The sequence below is a fragment of the Panthera leo genome, chromosome C1, assembly GCF_018350215.1.
Source record: "Panthera leo isolate Ple1 chromosome C1, P.leo_Ple1_pat1.1, whole genome shotgun sequence".
In the NCBI taxonomy this organism is placed as follows: Eukaryota; Metazoa; Chordata; class Mammalia; order Carnivora; family Felidae; genus Panthera; species Panthera leo.
This window is the reverse complement of record NC_056686.1, coordinates 16,875,579-16,893,713: the sequence shown is the minus strand read 5'-3', so window position 1 is coordinate 16,893,713 and position 18,135 is coordinate 16,875,579. Positions and strand designations below refer to the sequence as shown.

Below are 18,135 nucleotides of genomic sequence, written 5' to 3'. Positions count from 1 at the left end.
ATGGGATCAAGCCCGGCGTTGGGCTCTGTGCTGACAATGCAGAGCCTGCTTGGGATTCTCTCTTTCCTGCTCTCTCTGTCCCTCCCCTGCTTGTGTTCTCTCTCTCTCAAAATAAATAAACTTAAAAAAAAGTAGCAATTAGAGTCACAGGTGGCTGGAGTGTTAACTGGAACGACTTTGGAGAGCAATGGGATAGTATCTACGAACCTGAAAAAGGCCACCCCTTACCACCCAGAAATTTCACTCCCAGGCACAGTGCTCTCACCTCAAATGCATAAAACAGTCATGTTTTTAAGGCAGCCTGGCCCCAGACTCCATGTTCTAACTAGTATACTCTGAAGTATATTCACACAGCAGGATACTCTACAGAAGTTAAACCAAATAATACAGAATACATGTACCATATGTGGGGGGGGGGGAAGCAAGTTTCAGGAGGATAATACAGTAGGTTATAGTTTACATAAGTTTAAAAATGTGCAAAGTGATACTACGTGCTGTTTACGAAGGCACGAACACACAGTAAATGAATGAAAACAGGCATGGTAATGATGAACACCGAGATCATAATGGGTGCTACTTCTGGGAAGAAGGGGAGGAGGCTGGAATCTGCAGGTGGTACAAAAAGGGCTTCACCTCCACCCAGAATGTTTGTCCATTCATTCATTCATTCATTCATTCATCATCAACTATTTATCAGGGTCTGCTATGTTTCAGGGACTGTTCTAGGCACTGGGAATACCACGGTGAGTAAAACAAATCACGAATCCCTGTTTTTTCTTTCTTTCTTTTCTTTCTTTCTTTCTTTTTTTCTTTCTTTCTTTCTCTCTCTCTCTTTCTTTCTTTCTTTCTTTTTCTTTCTTTCTTCCCTCCCTCCCTCTCTCCCTCCCTCCCTCCCTCCTTCCTTCCTTTTATTTTATTTTAATTTTTTATTAAAAAAAATTTTTTTTTAACGTTTATTTATTTTTGAGATAGGGAGAGACAGCATGAACGGGGGAGGGTCAGAGAGAGAGGGAGACACAGAATCAGAAACAGGCTCCAGGCTCTGAGCTGTCAGCACAGAGCCTGATGTGGGGCTCGAACTCACGGACCGCGAGATCATGACCTGAGCCGAAGTCGGATGCTTAACCGACTGAGCCACCCAGGCGCCCCTCCTTCCTTTCATTTTAATGTTTATTTATTTATTTTGAGAGGGAGAGAGAGCACAAGCACAGGCAGGGCAGGGGCAGAGAAAGAGGAGGGAGAGTGAACGAACTCCTGTTTTCTAATGGGATGGGATGAACAGACCATAAACCAAACAAGGAGCTGATGCGGTACTTTTTAAAATGTAGAGATATGAGGGAAACAGGGTAAAACGTTAAGATCTAACAAGCTTGAGTGGTGAGTGCCCTTGGAGAACTCACACTCCATCAGGAGCACCAGCTAATAGTAGTTGAACAGCTGTTGCATTAGAGAGCTGGACTCCCACCACAATGGAGGCTTGTCCAAAGTGCCTTGGAGGGGGTCTGGGTGAGGAGAGTTGGGGAAGGCTTCCTGGAGGAGGCGGCATTTCAGCCGGCCTTAGCTATTTCACTAAGTACACAAGAGAGACACGGCATGCCCAGCAGAGGAAGCAGGCCATGCAAAAGCCCAGAGGTGCAGAGATACACGTGGCACAGCTGTTGAAGGGCTCACACTGGGAAGGACCTTGGTTTTACAGGTGTGACATCTGCCCCAAGCTGTGGGCTCTTGTGGTGTCTGGGTGAACCTAAGGCATGGTAGGGGTCCCTCTTCTGCCTCCCTCTGGCTGACCCCCTTGGGGGCCGTGCTCTGTGTCCTTCCCCTCCCAGGTGGGCTGGCAGCCCAGCCTGCCGAAACTGAAAAAGAAGTGGCTCTTCCCAGCTTCCTGCAGCTTCTTCTTCCTGCTCTCTGTGGTTATGACTGGCTGCTTCCTGTGGCAATATCACCTCCCCAAGCTGGACACCAGTGAGTGCACAAGCATCCTTGACTTCCTTCCTATCCCTGTGGGGCCTGGGAGCCTGGAGCTGATGCACCTGATTTGAGGGGGTAGGGGCAAGACCACAAGATTTGGACTCAGAAGCTCTGGCCTTCATTCTGACTCCAACCCTCACTAGCTGTGTATCTTTGGACCAGTCAAGGGACCTTTCTGTGTCATGTTGCCCTTGGGTATAAAATGAGGATCCTAATGCCACTGGAGTTTCCTTAAACCACCCAGTCTGGCTGTAAAGCTCAGGGACTCCCAATAGGTAAAACAGAGTTTCTCTTGCCTGGTCTTCAGCCCCCAAGGTAGGATCTCCAGGCCCTACCCCCACCCCTTTAAAGATCTCCCCCCAGCTATATCTAAGACCCTGGGAGGAACAACGAGGTGTCCGTGGACAGAAGCTGCCATTTGTTGGAGCCTCTCCATCCTGGGCCGGTCAAAGCTTGGCTAGTGAGCCACCGCTGCTGACAATGGCCACCAGGCCCTTTGTTGCTATAGCAACCCCTGAAACCTCCAACCTGGACCATCCAGAATCCCAGTTCTCTGCTAACGCTGGGGAGAATGTCTCTCTCCGTTCCTCTTGTGTTACGGATGCCCAAGGCTCGATGAGGTGGCCTGGGCTCCCAAATTCCCACAGAGACATTCTGCAGAAATGGCTCCTTTTATTTTCTTGCTGGCTTTTTCCTCTCCCACCCCACCCTGTTCTTTCTAGGGTATATTCTTTTATCAGGGGCTTCTCAGTCCCTCAAGCAAACAGTCCTCAAGTAGGCAGGTCAGCCTGTCCTAAAGGACCATGCTTCTCCAACGGTCAAAGTACCAATCCAAAGTAGATCAGTTATTACTATAAATATGTACAAACGAAATTAAATGAAAAAAAAATACTACAGAACAGAAGCTCAAGTTTTAAGATTCCACACAAAATTACCAGATTAAACTGCTACAGAAATTTCTAAATGTGTGCGCTCAAATTTTGTACTTAATTTGTCACGAATGGGAAACAAACAGTTCGTGGACCTGCTTGGGTCCATCACCGGGTTGATCACTGTCCACAGTGATCGAAGTCCTCTCCCTTGCATGGGTACCATCTGAGAGGTTGTTAGAAATGAGGATGCCCTGCCTCCATCCCGTATCTACTGAATCAAATATGCATTCAAATATTTCCAGATGACTTTTTGGGCACGTGCATATTTTTTTTAGGTTTTATTCATTTTTGGGAGAGAACTTTTGAGAGCGGGGGAGGGGCAGAGAGAGAGGGGGACAGAGGATCTGAAGCGGGCTCCTCACTGAGAGCAGGGCTCGAACCCACTAACTGTGAGATCATGACCCAAGCCGAAGTCAGACGCTAGAACGGCTGAGCCACCTACGCGCCCCCGTGCACGTGCATATTAATGCAGGGCTGTAGGCACCAGCCCTACCTGAGTCCCAGGTTGAGCAAAGCTTAGGTTTGGGCCAAGACCTCCCTACTCCAATGATTAAACCTATGTCATGGATTTGTTGAGAGACCTTCCTTAAGGTGCACAATCGATTTGTCCTGACAAAGTCACAAGGCCAGCCGGATTCAAGAGGTGGGAGGAGCTGGAAGGATTTGCGGCCATAGTGAGCCTCCCACGGAGAAGCTCCTCTCAGTTCTGGGTAGGAGTTGAGGAGCGTGCAGCTCCTCTGGGCGCTTTCACCCTCACTACCCTACACTGCTCTCTGAGGATGAGGGAGTTCTGGGGCCCGTGCGATGATCTCTCAGCCTGAATCCTGTCCTGCCAGGGCCCACACCTTCTCCCCAGAGGTTCCAAGGAAGCCATACAGCTGGACCAAAGCAGAATGGGACTTAGACCTGATATTCCAGACACACGGCTCTGGTGACAGAGGCACTGGCCTTATGATTTAGGCCTGAAGCCTAAGCGGGGCCCAAGTCCACCTCTCTACTCAAATATATAATCTGTACTAGAGAAACAGAGGCAGACAGACAGACAGACACGGCTGAGCCTGCCCCAAGGAGCTGGAACTTTTCTAACTCCTCTGACTACATGGAGGGAGAAAGCTGGTCATACAAGAGAAAAGGGCTGCCAACCAGGAGCCTTGGCCTAATTGGTATTTTGAAGGCCAATCATCAGGTGGTGGGTGTGGGACTGTCCCTTCTCCTCTCAGGCATACGCCCCCATGGTGGGCGCTGTGCCCTGCTATCTGTCTCCTGGTGAGGCTGTTGCCAGCTGGGAGGGCCAGCTCCAAGGCATGGTTCTGGCCTTTGCTGCCACCTTCCCACCTCTTCTAGGATGATCCCTAGACTCCTACCCTGAGCTCTGTCCCCCACTCACCATATGATGCTCCCTATAGGTTCCTTGGGACCAGAGGTGGCCTCTGCCCCTGTGAGGATGTGTCCCCGACACCCTGAGCCTGTGCCGCTGGCCCACCCCCTCCCTGTGTTGAAGGAGGCCCTGGAAAAGGTCAGTGATGACCCAAGAGGGAACTGGGCGTGTGTGCTAGGCCTGGGGGATGAAGGGGAGGGCACGTTCTGTGTACTGGCAGGGTCATTTACTCATGCATTCAACATATAATCCTTGAGCACCTACTTTGGGCTAAGCACCAGGGACATGGCAGTAAGAAGATACTGTCCTGCTCTCAAGAAGCTACTAGTCTGGATGTGATGACATAGTCAAGACAAGTAACATTTATAATACAGGGGTAAGAGTGAGGAATGGGGACATTTAGGGAACTGCGGGGGCACAAAGAAATTGGCTTTGGGGTCAGGCAAGGCTTCTGGAGGGAATGGTGTCTACTTTTTTTTTTAATGTTTTTTTTTTTTATTTTATATTTGAGAGAGAGAAAGAGAGACAGAGACAGAGAGTAAGCAGGGGAGGGGAAGAGAGATAGAGAGAAACGGAAGCAGGCTCCAGGCTCTGAGTTGCAGGCTGTCAGCACAGAGCCCAACACGGGACTTGAACTCATGAGCAGTGAGATCATGACCTGAGCCGAAGTCGGACGCTTAGTGGACTGAGCCACTCAGATGCCCTGGGAATGATGTCTAAACGGAGATGTGAACAAGTAGGAAGTACCCAGGTGATATGCATTTATACAGTAAGGGAGACTGAGGGAGGGAAGCATGTGCTCCGGATAGAGGGACCAGCATGTGCACAGGTCCAGAGGCAGCAGAATGAGTGCAAGGCACACACAGAGAACCACCAGGGAATTCAGGTTGCTGGGACTGCAGGTGGGGGAGGGAGAAAGGTGGGACGGGGGGAGGAGGACACAGCCCGTATCACAGAGGCCACTGCAATGTAATTAAGCACACACACCTTATAACACAGTTCTTACCACTGCATGATGGCCTGACGCTAGAGGGGGTTGTTGGCCAGCTCACTCACCTTAGGAGATACACAGACAAATGAAACACGACTGGAAGTGTACAAGCAGCAGCACAGCGGAGGGGTGTGAAACTGTCATCCAAGGAACAGTTGAAAGGAAGGCAGGTGACGTGTCCATGTAAGAGAAGGCCTGGGCAGAGACACCATCACTGTCTGCAAGTACCTGAAAAGCTTTAGTGAAGGAGAGGGAGCAGAACGGTGCTATGAGGCTCCAGGGTCATAGCAATTAAAACAAGAAATAGCAACAGTAATCGTAGCTTCTAGTGGGCACCTAGTATGCGGTAGCTTCTTTATACAAATGCCTCATGAATCCCTATCTAAAGAGGAGGAAACTGAGGCACACAGAAGCAAAGTCAGTGCCCGGGTGGAAACCACACATGGACAGAACTCAATTCTGGACCTGCTAAATCACTCGGCAAGGAGGTCTGGCAGTTAATTAGGACCTAGGGCTGGAGTTAGCCTGGGGTCCTAATCCTGACTCCACTAACCATTAGCCACTTGGGCAAGTCACTTCATATCTCATAGACTCAATCTTCTCATCTGTAACATAGGGAGAAATTTAGCACTGGCTTGTTGGGGATTAAATGAGACAATGCATGGGGTACCTGGGTGGCTCAGTCAGCTAAGCGTCTGACTTCAGCTCAGGTCATGATCTCACAGCTTGTGAGTTCGAGCCCTGTGTAGGGCTCTGTGCTGACAGCTCAGAGCCTGGAGCCTGCTTCGGATTCTGTGTCTCCCTCTCTCTCTCTCTGCCCCTCCCCCACTCACACTCTGTCTGTCTGTCTCTCTCTCAAAAAAAAAAAACCATTAAAAATTTTTTTTAAAAATGAGACAATGCATGAAAATCGCTTTATATTGTGCCTGGCACATTCCAAATGTCCAATAACTTTGGATGTTACCATTGTCACTGTATTTCATTATTGAAAAGAATGTCCTTTCAATAAATGTTCAAAGAGGGTCTAGGGGCCTCTATAGTGAATCCTCCAACATTAGGGGGTCAGACCAGGCCTTCATGAGGTTTTCTAGAGCAGCAGACAAGGGTTCAACGACATCAGTAGTTTAACCCCTCTCTCCTTTTACATTTTCCCAAAGAAATTTTCTTTGAACAGAAATCTTACGAGGAAGCCCTACATAAAAACAAATTTAGAGGAGCTGCTCTGGTTGTAACTGGGTGGGGGTCCAATCCCAGGGGGTCTGAGAACCTGAGGTCTGAGGCTCCAGCCACGGGGGGTGGGGGGTGGGGGGTGGGGGTGGGGGGTGGGGTGGGGGGGTGAGAATGGAGGGGGTCCCGGCAGGGGGCGCTGTGTGCAGGGTGTGGTGTGGGAATGCGCAGGGCAAGCAGGACCAGAGGAGTGTTTGTCTGCGCCTGCACTCCTGCTCTTCTCCTCCAAGGTGGACAGGATCCTGCGTCAGGCACTGTCTGCCCCGGGCCTGGCTGCCATGTCTGCAGTTGTCATCCACAATGACACCGTGCTCTGGACCGGGAACTTTGGGAGGAAGAATGGATCAGACCCGGCCTCTGGGCCCCCCAATGAATACACTATGTACCGGTCAGCTGGGTGACCTCTGGGGTCCTGTGGAGGGGGGCATGGGATGGGAGGACAAGGGAGACCTAGGAGGTAGGGGGACTCAAGAGAATCATGACTGGGGGTCCAAGCTGCCAGGACCCTTTATTAAGTCCTGACAATTTTATAGATGAGGAGACTGAGGGCCAGAGAGGACCAGAGAGTGCCCAACATCACACCACAGGGGTAACAAGTCAGGAAGGAATCTCTTCTGGAGAGCCCTTAGCCCAGAACCTCCCTAACTAGAAAACGCTCCCTGTGTCCCACTCCCACACCCTACTATATGCCACGAAGGAACTGTAACCAGTTCTTGGGCCCTTGCCCTGGGTCGCTGTTAGTTGGCGGCAGTGGTCCAGACGGAAGAAACTTGGGACCCCCTGCGGCACACCCAGAGTCTCCCCTCCTAGGTGCTGCCTGCAGGATCCTCCAAGCTGACGATGCAAAGGGAACACGTTCACTCCCAGAGACACTGTGAGGATTACAGAGGTTCCATTCACACTGCACCTGCCACGTGCCAGGCCTGGGCCCACAATTGCATTTGCTATCACTTACTCAACACTTGCTACCTACCTTCCAGGTATGTTGCCAAGCGCTTCACATGCCCAATCTCGCTCAATCTTTTCTACAACCTGTGAAATGGACAATGAAACAGAAACGGAGAGAGGTCTAGTACTTGCCCAAGACCACTTGGCTAGTAAGAGGCAGAGGTACATGATCCCAACCTATGTCTATCCCAGAATGGGAAGGGCTTGGGTTAAGGCCTGGCACGGGGTAGGCACTCAAGAGTGTCCACCTGCCACTGTGCTATGTTCTCGAACATCCCGAAGGCAGTTCTACAGAGACTGATGAATTTCCGTCTGAGACACTGAAGAGGGTGGACTCAGTGCTTTCCTAGAGCATTAGAAAGGTGGGACCTGGGGTGCAGGACGGAGGTTGTAAGGCCAACTGTATATCCTCTGCACCCTTGTGTGCTTAACACTTCCCAGAATCTCCAGCATCTCTAAGATCTTTCCAGTCCTCATGCTGTATCGGCTGTGGGAGGAGGGCACTGTAGCCTCTCTAGATGACCCTCTGGAGCGGTATGCCAGCACCTTCACCATTAACAACCCGCTGGGCATGGCATCAGCCCCTGAACAACAGAGCTTGATGGATGAGCTGGAGAAGGTGGGCCCAGCCCCAAGGCCTTCGTCCGTCACCCTCCGAAGGATGGCCAGCCAGCTCTCAGGTGAGCAGCCCTGAAGTTGTGCAGCTCAACCCAAACCATTTCAGGGGCGGCAACTGAGCAGCAGGTTCTCATGCAGCCAGGCCGGCCACACCTCCCTCTCACCCGCCCTGGATGGTGGACCAGGGGTAGAAAGGTCTGGTGAGGTAAAAGCGGAGGTGAAATCTGGGAGTTTAGATCAAGGGGACAAATCAAGATCAGTTGGCAAGTTGAAAGTCAAGATCTGCTTATTAGGTCAAGAACAGGTCAATATTTGTACACAGATCTACAATGAAGACCTAATTTCCCTCAATATATAAAGATTACGTACAAATCAATACAAAGACTAACAACCCAACAGGAAAATGGGTGAAGAATAGGAACAGAATAGACAATTCACAGGAAAGGAAATACAAATGGCCCTTAAGACTATGAAAACATATTAAAAGATGTTCAACCTCATTCATAACAACATAAACGCAAATTAAAACCACGGAGAGACATTTTTCCCCTTGGCAAAGGCCAAAATGGTGGGTGCACTGGGGTTGGTGAGGTTATGGTGAACTAGACCCTCTGATGCATCAGTGGTGGGAATTTACATTGGTGCAACCTGGATGGGGGACAATGATAATATCTACCACAATTAAAAATGCATAGATCCTTTGGCTCAGCAATTACCCTTCTAGGAGATTCTCTTACAGATGTATTCACACATGTGTGGTGTGAGGTCTGCATGCATTCACTGCAGCGCTGTTTGTAACGGCAAAAGACGGAAACACCTACATATCTATAAGCAGGGGAGCGGCTAAACAAACTGTAACACGGCTATATCATCAAATCAGATGTAGCGTTAGAAAAAGGGGGAATAATGTTGTTTATGTACTGAGATGGAATAAGATACAGTGTTAAGTGGGGGAAAAAGCTCAAACAGCGTATATTATATGCTACCCTTTGAATAAATAAAATAATATACACACAAAGTGCACATATGTGTATGAATGAATACGTATAAGAATGTGTAATGTACATATTACTCTATAATACGTTTATGTAAACTAAATGGACATACATGTGCCTGCCATCTTTTTAAGTTTACTTATTTATTTCGAGAGAGACAGAGAGGGAGAGAGTGCACAAGCAGGGAGAGGGGCCGAGAGGAGTCAGAGGATCCCAAGCAGACTCCACACTGTCAGTGTAGAGCCAGACACGGGGGCTCAAACTCATGAACCTTGAGCCAAAACCAAGAGTCAGACGCTTAACTAACCACTGAGCCACCCAGGCCATTTCATTTGAAACGATGCCATTTCATTGTTTCAAAAGGCCTGAGGTCTTAGTCAATGGACATGGCTGGTTATCACTCCTGAGCCCAGGTGGTGTACCCGAGGTTCAGCAAGAGGATGGAACCTCCTGAAGCAGCTCAGGAAGGACAGGGTCACTCTTCTTGGGGGAGGGTGGCCTGATGGTTAAGGGCGTGAGCACTGAACTTCCAGCTCTGCCTTCTCCCAGCTGGGTGATCTTGGGCAAGTCATTGAACTTCTCTGAGCCTTATTTTTCTCCCCTGTAAAATGACTGTGGTTTGTCTTATTATTGGGGATTAAATGAGATAATGAGTGTAAAAACACTTAGCAGAGCTCCTGGCACACAGCAGGTACTTGTCAATGTAGCTTTGGTTATTTTAGCCAGGGTTAGACCTAGGTGCAGTGGGGCCTGATGAGGATGTAATTATTGGGGCCCTCTTTAAGAATGCATTATTAAAAATTCCAAGTTAGATATAGGCCTTGGAAGGGGCCATGCAGGTAAGGAGCCTTCAGGCTTACTTAGGCTCTTCCTGCATCCTGTTCAATCCACCTGGGTTATAACTCTGACTCCAGGGCTCCCTCTAGGGGTGTATTGTGGACTCTTCTTCATCCATACCCAGGGAACAAAGCCCAGGGTGCTTGGTTAGTTTTAAAATATCCTTCCTACATGTCTTCTACAGTCCCAAGGGGCCAGCTGAGGCAACAGCTGCCTGAATAACTCTGTTCTAGGCTCTCAATGTCTTTTATGATCGACTCTCACTGTAATCTACAGCTGTCTCCCGTTCCTGGAGCTTTTCATCCATTCTCTGAGTTAAGCCTTCTAACACTTCCTAGGGAAACCACAGCAGGTGTTGCAGCCCATTTAAAGAGGAACAAGTAGAGGCTCAGAGAGGTAAGGTACATGGTTTGTGGCCACACAGCAAGAAGTTCCAGAGTCAGAACTTACACCCGGGGCCTGGGACTCCATCTCCCAGTTGCTCAGGCCAAAAGCCTTTGAGTCACCCCTGATACCTCCAACCCCCATACCTTCCACATCCCCTCAAGTAGCAAATTCCGTTGGCTCCACACTCAAAGTAGATCCAGGACCCAACCCGTCCTCACCACTTCCATAGCTGGCTCCCGAGTCCCAGCCACCACGAAAAAAATGCGGATTTTTCAAGTCTCCTTATAGGCTTCCTTGCTTCTGCCCCCCCCCCCCCCCCCCCCGCCAAGTCTGTTTTCAAACAGCAACCAGAGCAACCCTGATGAAATATACGTCAGATTTCATCACTTCTCTGCTCACGACCCCAGCCATGGTCACATCCGACTCAGAGAAAAGGCCAAGTCCTTCCAGTACCCTATAGCACCCCATGACACCTGGTGCCTGCACCCCCAGTACTTCTCACCTCCGAAGTCTTCCCCTTCTCACTCCTCTTCAGCCACACTGGCTGTTCCACACTGGTCCTCAAACAAGCTAAGTCACTCCCGCCTCAGGGCCTCCACACTTGGCTGTTCCACACCTTCCCTCTGCATGACATTCTTCCCTCGCACTGCTGCTTGGCTCTCCCCCTCTCCTCCTCCAGCTCTCACCTGCTCAAGGGTCACCTTCTCTGTGAGGCCTTCCTCTGATCACCTTGTATCAAATAACAATCCCTCCTTTCTTACCCCATAGCACGAGTATTTATTTATCATCTGTCCCCTCCACTAGAATGGAAACTCCATGTGGTCAAGGACTTTATTTTGTTCACTGCTGAATGCCCAGGACCCAGAACAGACCTTGGAACAAAACGTGGTGCTTGAAAACTATTGCCGGGTGGAGGGATGGAAAGAATCCCAGTCCTGTAATCCTTCCCATACGTGTCACATCCAATAAGCAAAAAATTCCAAGTGGTCGGAGAAGCCAGTTTGGCAAAACCTGTTTGGGTACTGACCTCAAGAATTTTATGGAATCAAACTTCTGTGGGTTGATGATAACAATTCTTTTTTTGAGCAGTTACTATGGCCAGGCCCCAAGCTGAGCATTTTATCTCACCTGAGCCCTATGATATAGGAAATTAAGTGATTTCCCTTGTGTTCCGGGAAGATAGGGAAGGGAAGACTGGGGAAGATAGGAAGATAGGAAGACTGGGGCTCAGAGAGGCTAAGTGACTTGCCCAACCAAACACAGGGAGGGTTAGAGTCCATGCTAGACTTTTTTTTTTTTTTTTTGAAGTGATTCTGCGGTCATTATCTCTCAATCCACGGAAGGTGGGGGAGGGAGTGCATCCGGGGGCCACTATCCCACCTTCAGCCGGCCCAGCAGTTCTGATCACTGCTCTTCCCCAGGGCTGCCCAGAAGGCTCCGCTCTACTTCCCTGCTGTGGAGGGGCAGCACCCAGGAGGCCCTGAGCCTGCTCAAGGATGATGTGCTGGTGGCAGACCCGGGAACCAGGTGAGGAGTGTGTCTGAGGCCCCACTGACATTAGGAACCTCCAGAGGTGACACACCCCTCCTAGGAGAGAGCCTGAGTCACCTCACCCTAGACATCTGGAGCCAAGGGAGATGCAGGGATCCCTGAATGCATCCCCTAGTCCACAGCTGGGAAGACAGGCCCAGACAGGCTGGCACCGCAAGGCAGGGGGAAGCTGGGCCCAGGTTCAGTTCTGTGTGAACCTCGTAGTCTGTCGATTCACCAACTCAACTTTTATCGAGCACCTACTCAACCGAGATACAACACCTACCTACTGAGATACAGCAGGGAGCCAATTACAAGCAGCCTTTCCTCATGTAGTGTGCATTCTTGTGAGTGAACAGTGAACTTATTTTTTTTTTAAGTTTCATTTATTTATTTTGAGAGAGAGAGCGAGAGCACACATCCAGGGGGAAGGCAGAGAGAGAGGGAGAGAAAGAACCCCAAGCAGGATCTGTGCTGCTTGAGCCCATGAGCTGTGAGATCATGACCGGAGCTGAAATCAAGAGTCTCATGCCTAACTGACTGAGCCAGCGAGGTGCCCCAGGACTCTAGTTTTCCACTTGATAAAATCAATTATACTAAAGTAAAAAGGACCAAAAAGATTTGTTTTACCAGTTTCCCAGATGTGTTGCTGTGTCCAACTCTTCCCCAAGTTGCCGTGTGACTCTGGGCAGTTCTGCCCCTCTCTGGTCCTTAGTCTCCCCAGATGTAGGATAATGCCTTGTAGTCAATCATCTCTGGGGTGTCTGCTGGGTCTGACCACCTGGGGTGCAATGAAGCAGGTTCCTTCTCAACCGCGCCCACTCCAACGAACCTCTGGTGGCATCTCGGTCTGAGCAGGTGGGGCCCGGCTCTTCAGGGCCTGGAGATACTCACCCACGGCCGCATCCCAGTTTCCACCCCTCCTCTTCCAGGTGCCATTACAGCACTCTGGCCTTCTCGCTTCTGGCCCATGTCCTCGCAGCGCACACTGCTCAGGGCGACTACCAGCGCTGGATCCTGGAGAACGTGCTGGAACCGCTGGGCATGGAGGACACGGGCTTCGACCTCACGCCCCTAGTGCGCGCCCGCCTGGCGGCTGGCTTCTACGGCAGCGGCCGGCCGGCGCCGCTCTACGACCTGGGCTGGTACCGGCCGTCCGGCCAGATGTACTCCACCCCGGCAGACCTGGCCAAGCTGGCCATGGTGCTCCTGGGCGGCGGGCCCCCGCTCCTGCGGCCCGACGCGGCCAAGGCCCTGCTGGCGCCGCTGCTGGCCTGCTCGGGCGCCTACTTCGCCAACGAGACGGGCACCCCGTGGGAGTTCCACGCGCAGGGGGGCTACCGCGTGGTGCGCAAGGACGGCGACCTGGACGGCTACGCCGCCACCTTCTCCCTGGTGCCGCCGCTGCGCCTGAGCCTCGTGCTGCTGCTGGCGGGGCCGCGGCCACCCGGGCGCGACCTGGTGGCGCAGGCCTACGACGTGCTCCTGCCCGCCATGGAGAGGGCCCTACGCGAGGCCGAGCCCAGCCCCGCCCCGCCGCCCAGCGCGCGCCCCTTCGCCGGCTACTTCACCTTCGCCAACCAGACCTTCTACGAGGTGCGCCCCGGGCCGGAGGGCGAGCTGCGCCTGCGCCAGTTCGGGCCCCGCGTCGAGGCGCTGGTGCCCCCCGCGTTCCGCACGCTGGCACTGCGTCACCTGCGCGGCCGCGTCTTCCAGCTGCACGTGGCCCGCGAGTTCCCCTGCGAGCTGCCGCTTGGCGACGCCTGGCTCTCTCTCGAGGCGCAGCACGGGCAGCTCGTCAACTTCTACCCCTTGGACCGCCACGGACTGTCCCCTGGCTTCGACGTGCCGGGCCTGAACACCTACCGGGTGCTGCGGCTGCAGCGCAAGCCCGTATTCAAGACCCAGTGACCGCGGGCTCTGTCGGGAGCCTCCCCCTTGCTGGCCTCCGGGCTTTCCGGTCTAGAGTTGGAAAGGCGGAGCTGGGGAGATGCGTTAGAGGAGCGAGTAGTTGGCAAAGTGGGGTAGGGTGTTTGCTGCTCAGAGTGTGGACCGCGGACCACAGCTGTTTTTTGTCCACAGGGTGGGAGAGTTCAGTACGGAAATTTAGAGTAAACATTTAGAAACTTTCATAGCAAGTTGATAGAGCCCCTTTGGGCTTGTATTTTGTCTTCGTACTAAAAATCAACTGAGTTTTAATTTATATAAAATGAAATGCACACGTTATCAGGATACCGTTCCATGATTTTGACATTTATGCCCACCATAATCAAGATAGGGAAAATTTCCATTATCCCTCAAACGTCTTTCCTATTCTTTTGCTGTCAGTCCCCTTCCCTGCACCCAGCCACCGATCTACTTTTATCATCGTGGATTATTTTGCCTGTTCTGGAGTTTCATATACATAGAATCATACAGTGTAGCCTTTTGGGTCGTCCCCCCGCGCCCAGCATGACGTTTTTGAGGTTCACGCATGTCTGTGTGTGTATCAAAAGTTTGTTCCTTTCTATTGCGAAGTGGCATTCCCCTGTATGAGTACACCACATTTGCTTATCCCTTCACCTGTTGATGGACATTTGGGTTGCTTCCAGATTGGGGCTGCTATGAAAAAGCATTCCTGTATAAGTCTTTTTGTGAATACATGTTTTCATTTCTTTTGGTAAATATCTAGGTAAGCCATGAAGTTTTCCAAAGCACTTGTACCATTTTACATTTCCAGCGGCAATATATGACCCTTCTGTTACTCCACATCTTTGTGAAAACGTAGCATTGTCAGTCTTTCCAACTTTAGGCATGCTCGCGGTTGTGAAGTCCTGTCCCACTGTGGTTTTAATTGCATTGTATGGCTCATATTGTAGAAATTCTTTCTGTGCTCTGGATACAAGTGCTTTGTCAGAGCTGGTATTGCAAATATTTTCCCTCAGTCTTTGGTTTGCCTTTCCAGTTTCTTAATGATGTCTTTTGGTGAAGAGCAGAAGTTTTAAAATGTTGATGGCTTTTATGCCTGTTGGATCTAATACAAAATTTAAGCTAGCGTTTTGCATGTCCGTTTAAAAATTAAACTTTATATTTTGAGGTAATTGTAGATTCACGTACAGTCGAAAGAATTAACCAGTGTGCCATTAACCCAGTTCCCTCCAATGGAAACATCTTGCAAAACTGTAGTACGATATCATAGGCAAGTTGATAGAGTCGTTGACATTGATGGAGTCAAGATAGAGAACATTTTCATCATCACAAGAATCCCTCTTGCCCTTTTCTAGCCATGCCCAGTTGCTTACCAAGACAACCCCCTCCTGAACTCCTAGCAACCACCAATCTGGTTTCCATTTCTGTAATTTTGTCATTTCAAGAATATTATATGTATGGAGTCATACAATATGTAATTTGGGGGGGACTTTTTTTTTTCGCTCAGCATAATTCTCTGGAGATTTTCAAGTGGTTGCAAGTATCAACAGCTTTTTTCTTTTTGTTGTAGAGTAATAGTTGCATGGTGTGGATGCCCCACAGTTTATTTAACCATTCATTTGATGAAGGATGTCTGGCTTGTTTCCAATGTTAGGCTATTACGAATAAAGCTGCTAGGAACGTTTGTTTACAGGTATCTGTGTGAACATAAGTTTTTTATTTCTCTGGGACAAATGCCCAGGAGTGCAACTGATGAGCCATATGGTAGGGTTTTTGTTTGTTTGTTTGTTTTTGTTTCTTTTTAAAGAAACTGATGAACTGTTTTCCAGAGTGGCTGTACCATTTTATAATCCAATCAGCAATGTATCAGTATGTATATGTATGTACACACACACACACACACACACACACACATATATACAGTTATATATGTATATAGTTTCTCTGCATTTGTGCCAGCATTGGTCACTATTATTATTTTTGTAATTGTAATTTCTTAATCATGAATGACGTTGAATACCTTTTCATGTGCTTTTTTGCCATCTGTATATCCTCTTCGGTGAAACGTCTCTTTATGTCTTTTGCCCATTTCCTGATTGGATTTCTAAGAAATTGTTGAGTTTTGAGAGTTCTTTACATATTGTAGATACTAGTCCCTGGTTTCAAATATGTTCCAGTCTGTAGCTTGTCTTAACGGACTTAACGCTCTCAACAGGTGTGCGGTGTTATCTCATTGTCTGCACACCTTTGGCCCCTGGGTCATTGCCATTGTCTCTTCTCTGTCCCTTTCTGGCTTTACCATACTTCCCTGGCCGAACCCTGGGCTCCCTAATTTGTATCTCTACCCCGGCTACTCCTCTGACTCCAGACTTCTGTGTCCACCTGCCTACTGGGTATGCAGGATGCATCTCTGCCTTATGTCCGAAATGGGACTGTCAGCCTCACCCCAGACCAGTTCCTCCTGTAGTCTGTCCATCTCAATCAGTGGAAACTCTGCTTTTGCTGTTGCCCAGGCTGGACTCCTGGATCCCCGCTTTCTCTCACATTCATCCCATCCGTAGGTCATGCTGGCTCTACTGCACAATGAGTCTGTAATCCAATCCCTCCTCCCCACCTCTGCTCTTCTGGCCATTTTCAGGCCACCGTCCTCTCCCTCCAGGGTTATTATAGTGATTTCCTGTCTCCCCATTTCCATCCTTACCCCCTGTCACGGTTAGTTTTCTGTGTCAGTGTGACGAGGCTAAGATACTCGGTTATTCAAACACTCATCTAGGTGTTCCTGTGTGGGTATTTTGTGGATGTGGTTAACATCCACAATCAGCGAACTTGAAGTAAAGGAGAGTACCATCGATAACCTGGGTGGGCCTCATCTAATCAGTGAAAGGCCATAAAAGTAAAACTGCAGTTCCCAAGCAAGAAGGAATTGGCCTCTGAATGCGGCGGCAGCTCCTGCTGGAGACTTTCCAGCCTTTCAGCCTCCCTACAGACTTTGGGTTTGCCCGCCACATCATGTAAGCCAATTCCTTGAAGTAAATCTCTTAATATATATCCTAGTGGTTCTGTTTCTCTGGAGAACCCTGACTAATATACTCAGACATCAGTCTACAGGACACTCAGAGGGATCCTTTTAAAAGTCACATCACGCACTGGTGTTCTCAGACACTCCTAGGGCTTTCATTGCATTCAAAGAAAAACTAAAGTCTTTATCATGGCCTACAGAGGACCCCGGTTCTTCCCACTGGCCTCTTGTTCTCTCTGCCTCAGCCATTCTGGCCTTCTCGCTGCTCCTTGAACCTGCCAGGTATCCTTGGCCTTTGCTCCTGCTGTCCTGACTGCACGGTTCCTTCTCCAGCGAACCACTCACTGCTCCCTTCCCTCCGATGTTTACTCACCTGTCACCTCTGTGAGCCCTTCCCTGACCACTCATTCTTGCAAATTGATGATTTTTTTTTAACCTATGTCTGTACCTGTGTAACTGCCACCTAGACCGAGGTGTGGAACCCTTCCAGCCTTTCCTGTGGTTCCCTTCTCCACTTCCTGGAAAGAACCACTCATGAATTCTACCACCATTGATTAATTTGGCTGCTCTTAATCTTTTTAAAAATGAGGTCTTAGGTCATGCATTCTTCTGCGCCCACTATATTTTATTTTATTAAAAAAAATTTTTTTTAACATTTTTGTATTTTTGAGAGAGACAGAGACAGAGTGCAAGCTGGGGGGTGGGCAGGGGCAGAGAAGGGGAGACACAGAATCCAAAGCAGTCTCCAGGCTCTGAGCTGTCAGCACGGAGCCGGACAGGGGGCTCGAACTCACAGCCATGAGATCATGACCTGAGCTGAAGTCGGACGCTCAACCGGCTGAACCACCCAGGTGCCCCTGAAATCTCCATTTTCTAGATGATGACATTGAGGCTCAGAGAGGTGAAGCAACTTCCCCATGTCACACAGCATTAATGGCAGAGACAGGATTTGAACTGTGATCTGCCTGAACCCAACGATCGTGCTTATAACCTGCTGTGTTAGTCGCTCCATGAAAGAGAACCTATACACTCATAGACATATGTTCTTATAGAAGGAAGGCATATGGGGCATAAAGGTATTGATTCATTCAGAAGTATTTTCTAAGTGCTTACTGTGTGCCAGGCAATGTACTAGCACCAGGGACATAATAATTAGCAAAACAGACACATCTGTATGTTTGTGCCTGTAGTTCTGTGTGCATACCTGTGTGTTTACTATAGTGAATAAATACATGCACATTTGTGTCTGGAGTGCTTGTCCATATGTGTATTTGCAGGTGTGTGTCTTTTGTTGTGTATGTGAGTATAACTCTGTGCCCAAGTGTGTAGGGATATGAGACAGCACAGTTTTGGATCAGACCGTCCGGGTTCTAATCCTGGCTCCTGCCCTTACTAGC

At 49.6% G+C, this 18,135-nt stretch overlaps 1 protein-coding gene across 1 annotated transcript; it reads left to right on the top strand.

Annotated features, from left to right (window-relative positions):
- Window positions 1-1,898: 1,898 nt before the first annotated feature.
- LACTBL1 (lactamase beta like 1) lies at window positions 1,899-13,722 on the top strand. Its single transcript, XM_042952773.1, has 6 exons — window positions 1,899-1,962; window positions 4,307-4,416; window positions 6,727-6,884; window positions 7,886-8,124; window positions 11,703-11,808; window positions 12,744-13,722. Exons 1-6 carry the CDS (start codon window positions 1,914-1,916, stop codon window positions 13,720-13,722), a joined length of 1,641 nt encoding a protein of 546 aa, XP_042808707.1. The 5' UTR covers window positions 1,899-1,913.
- Window positions 13,723-18,135: the final 4,413 nt, after the last annotated feature.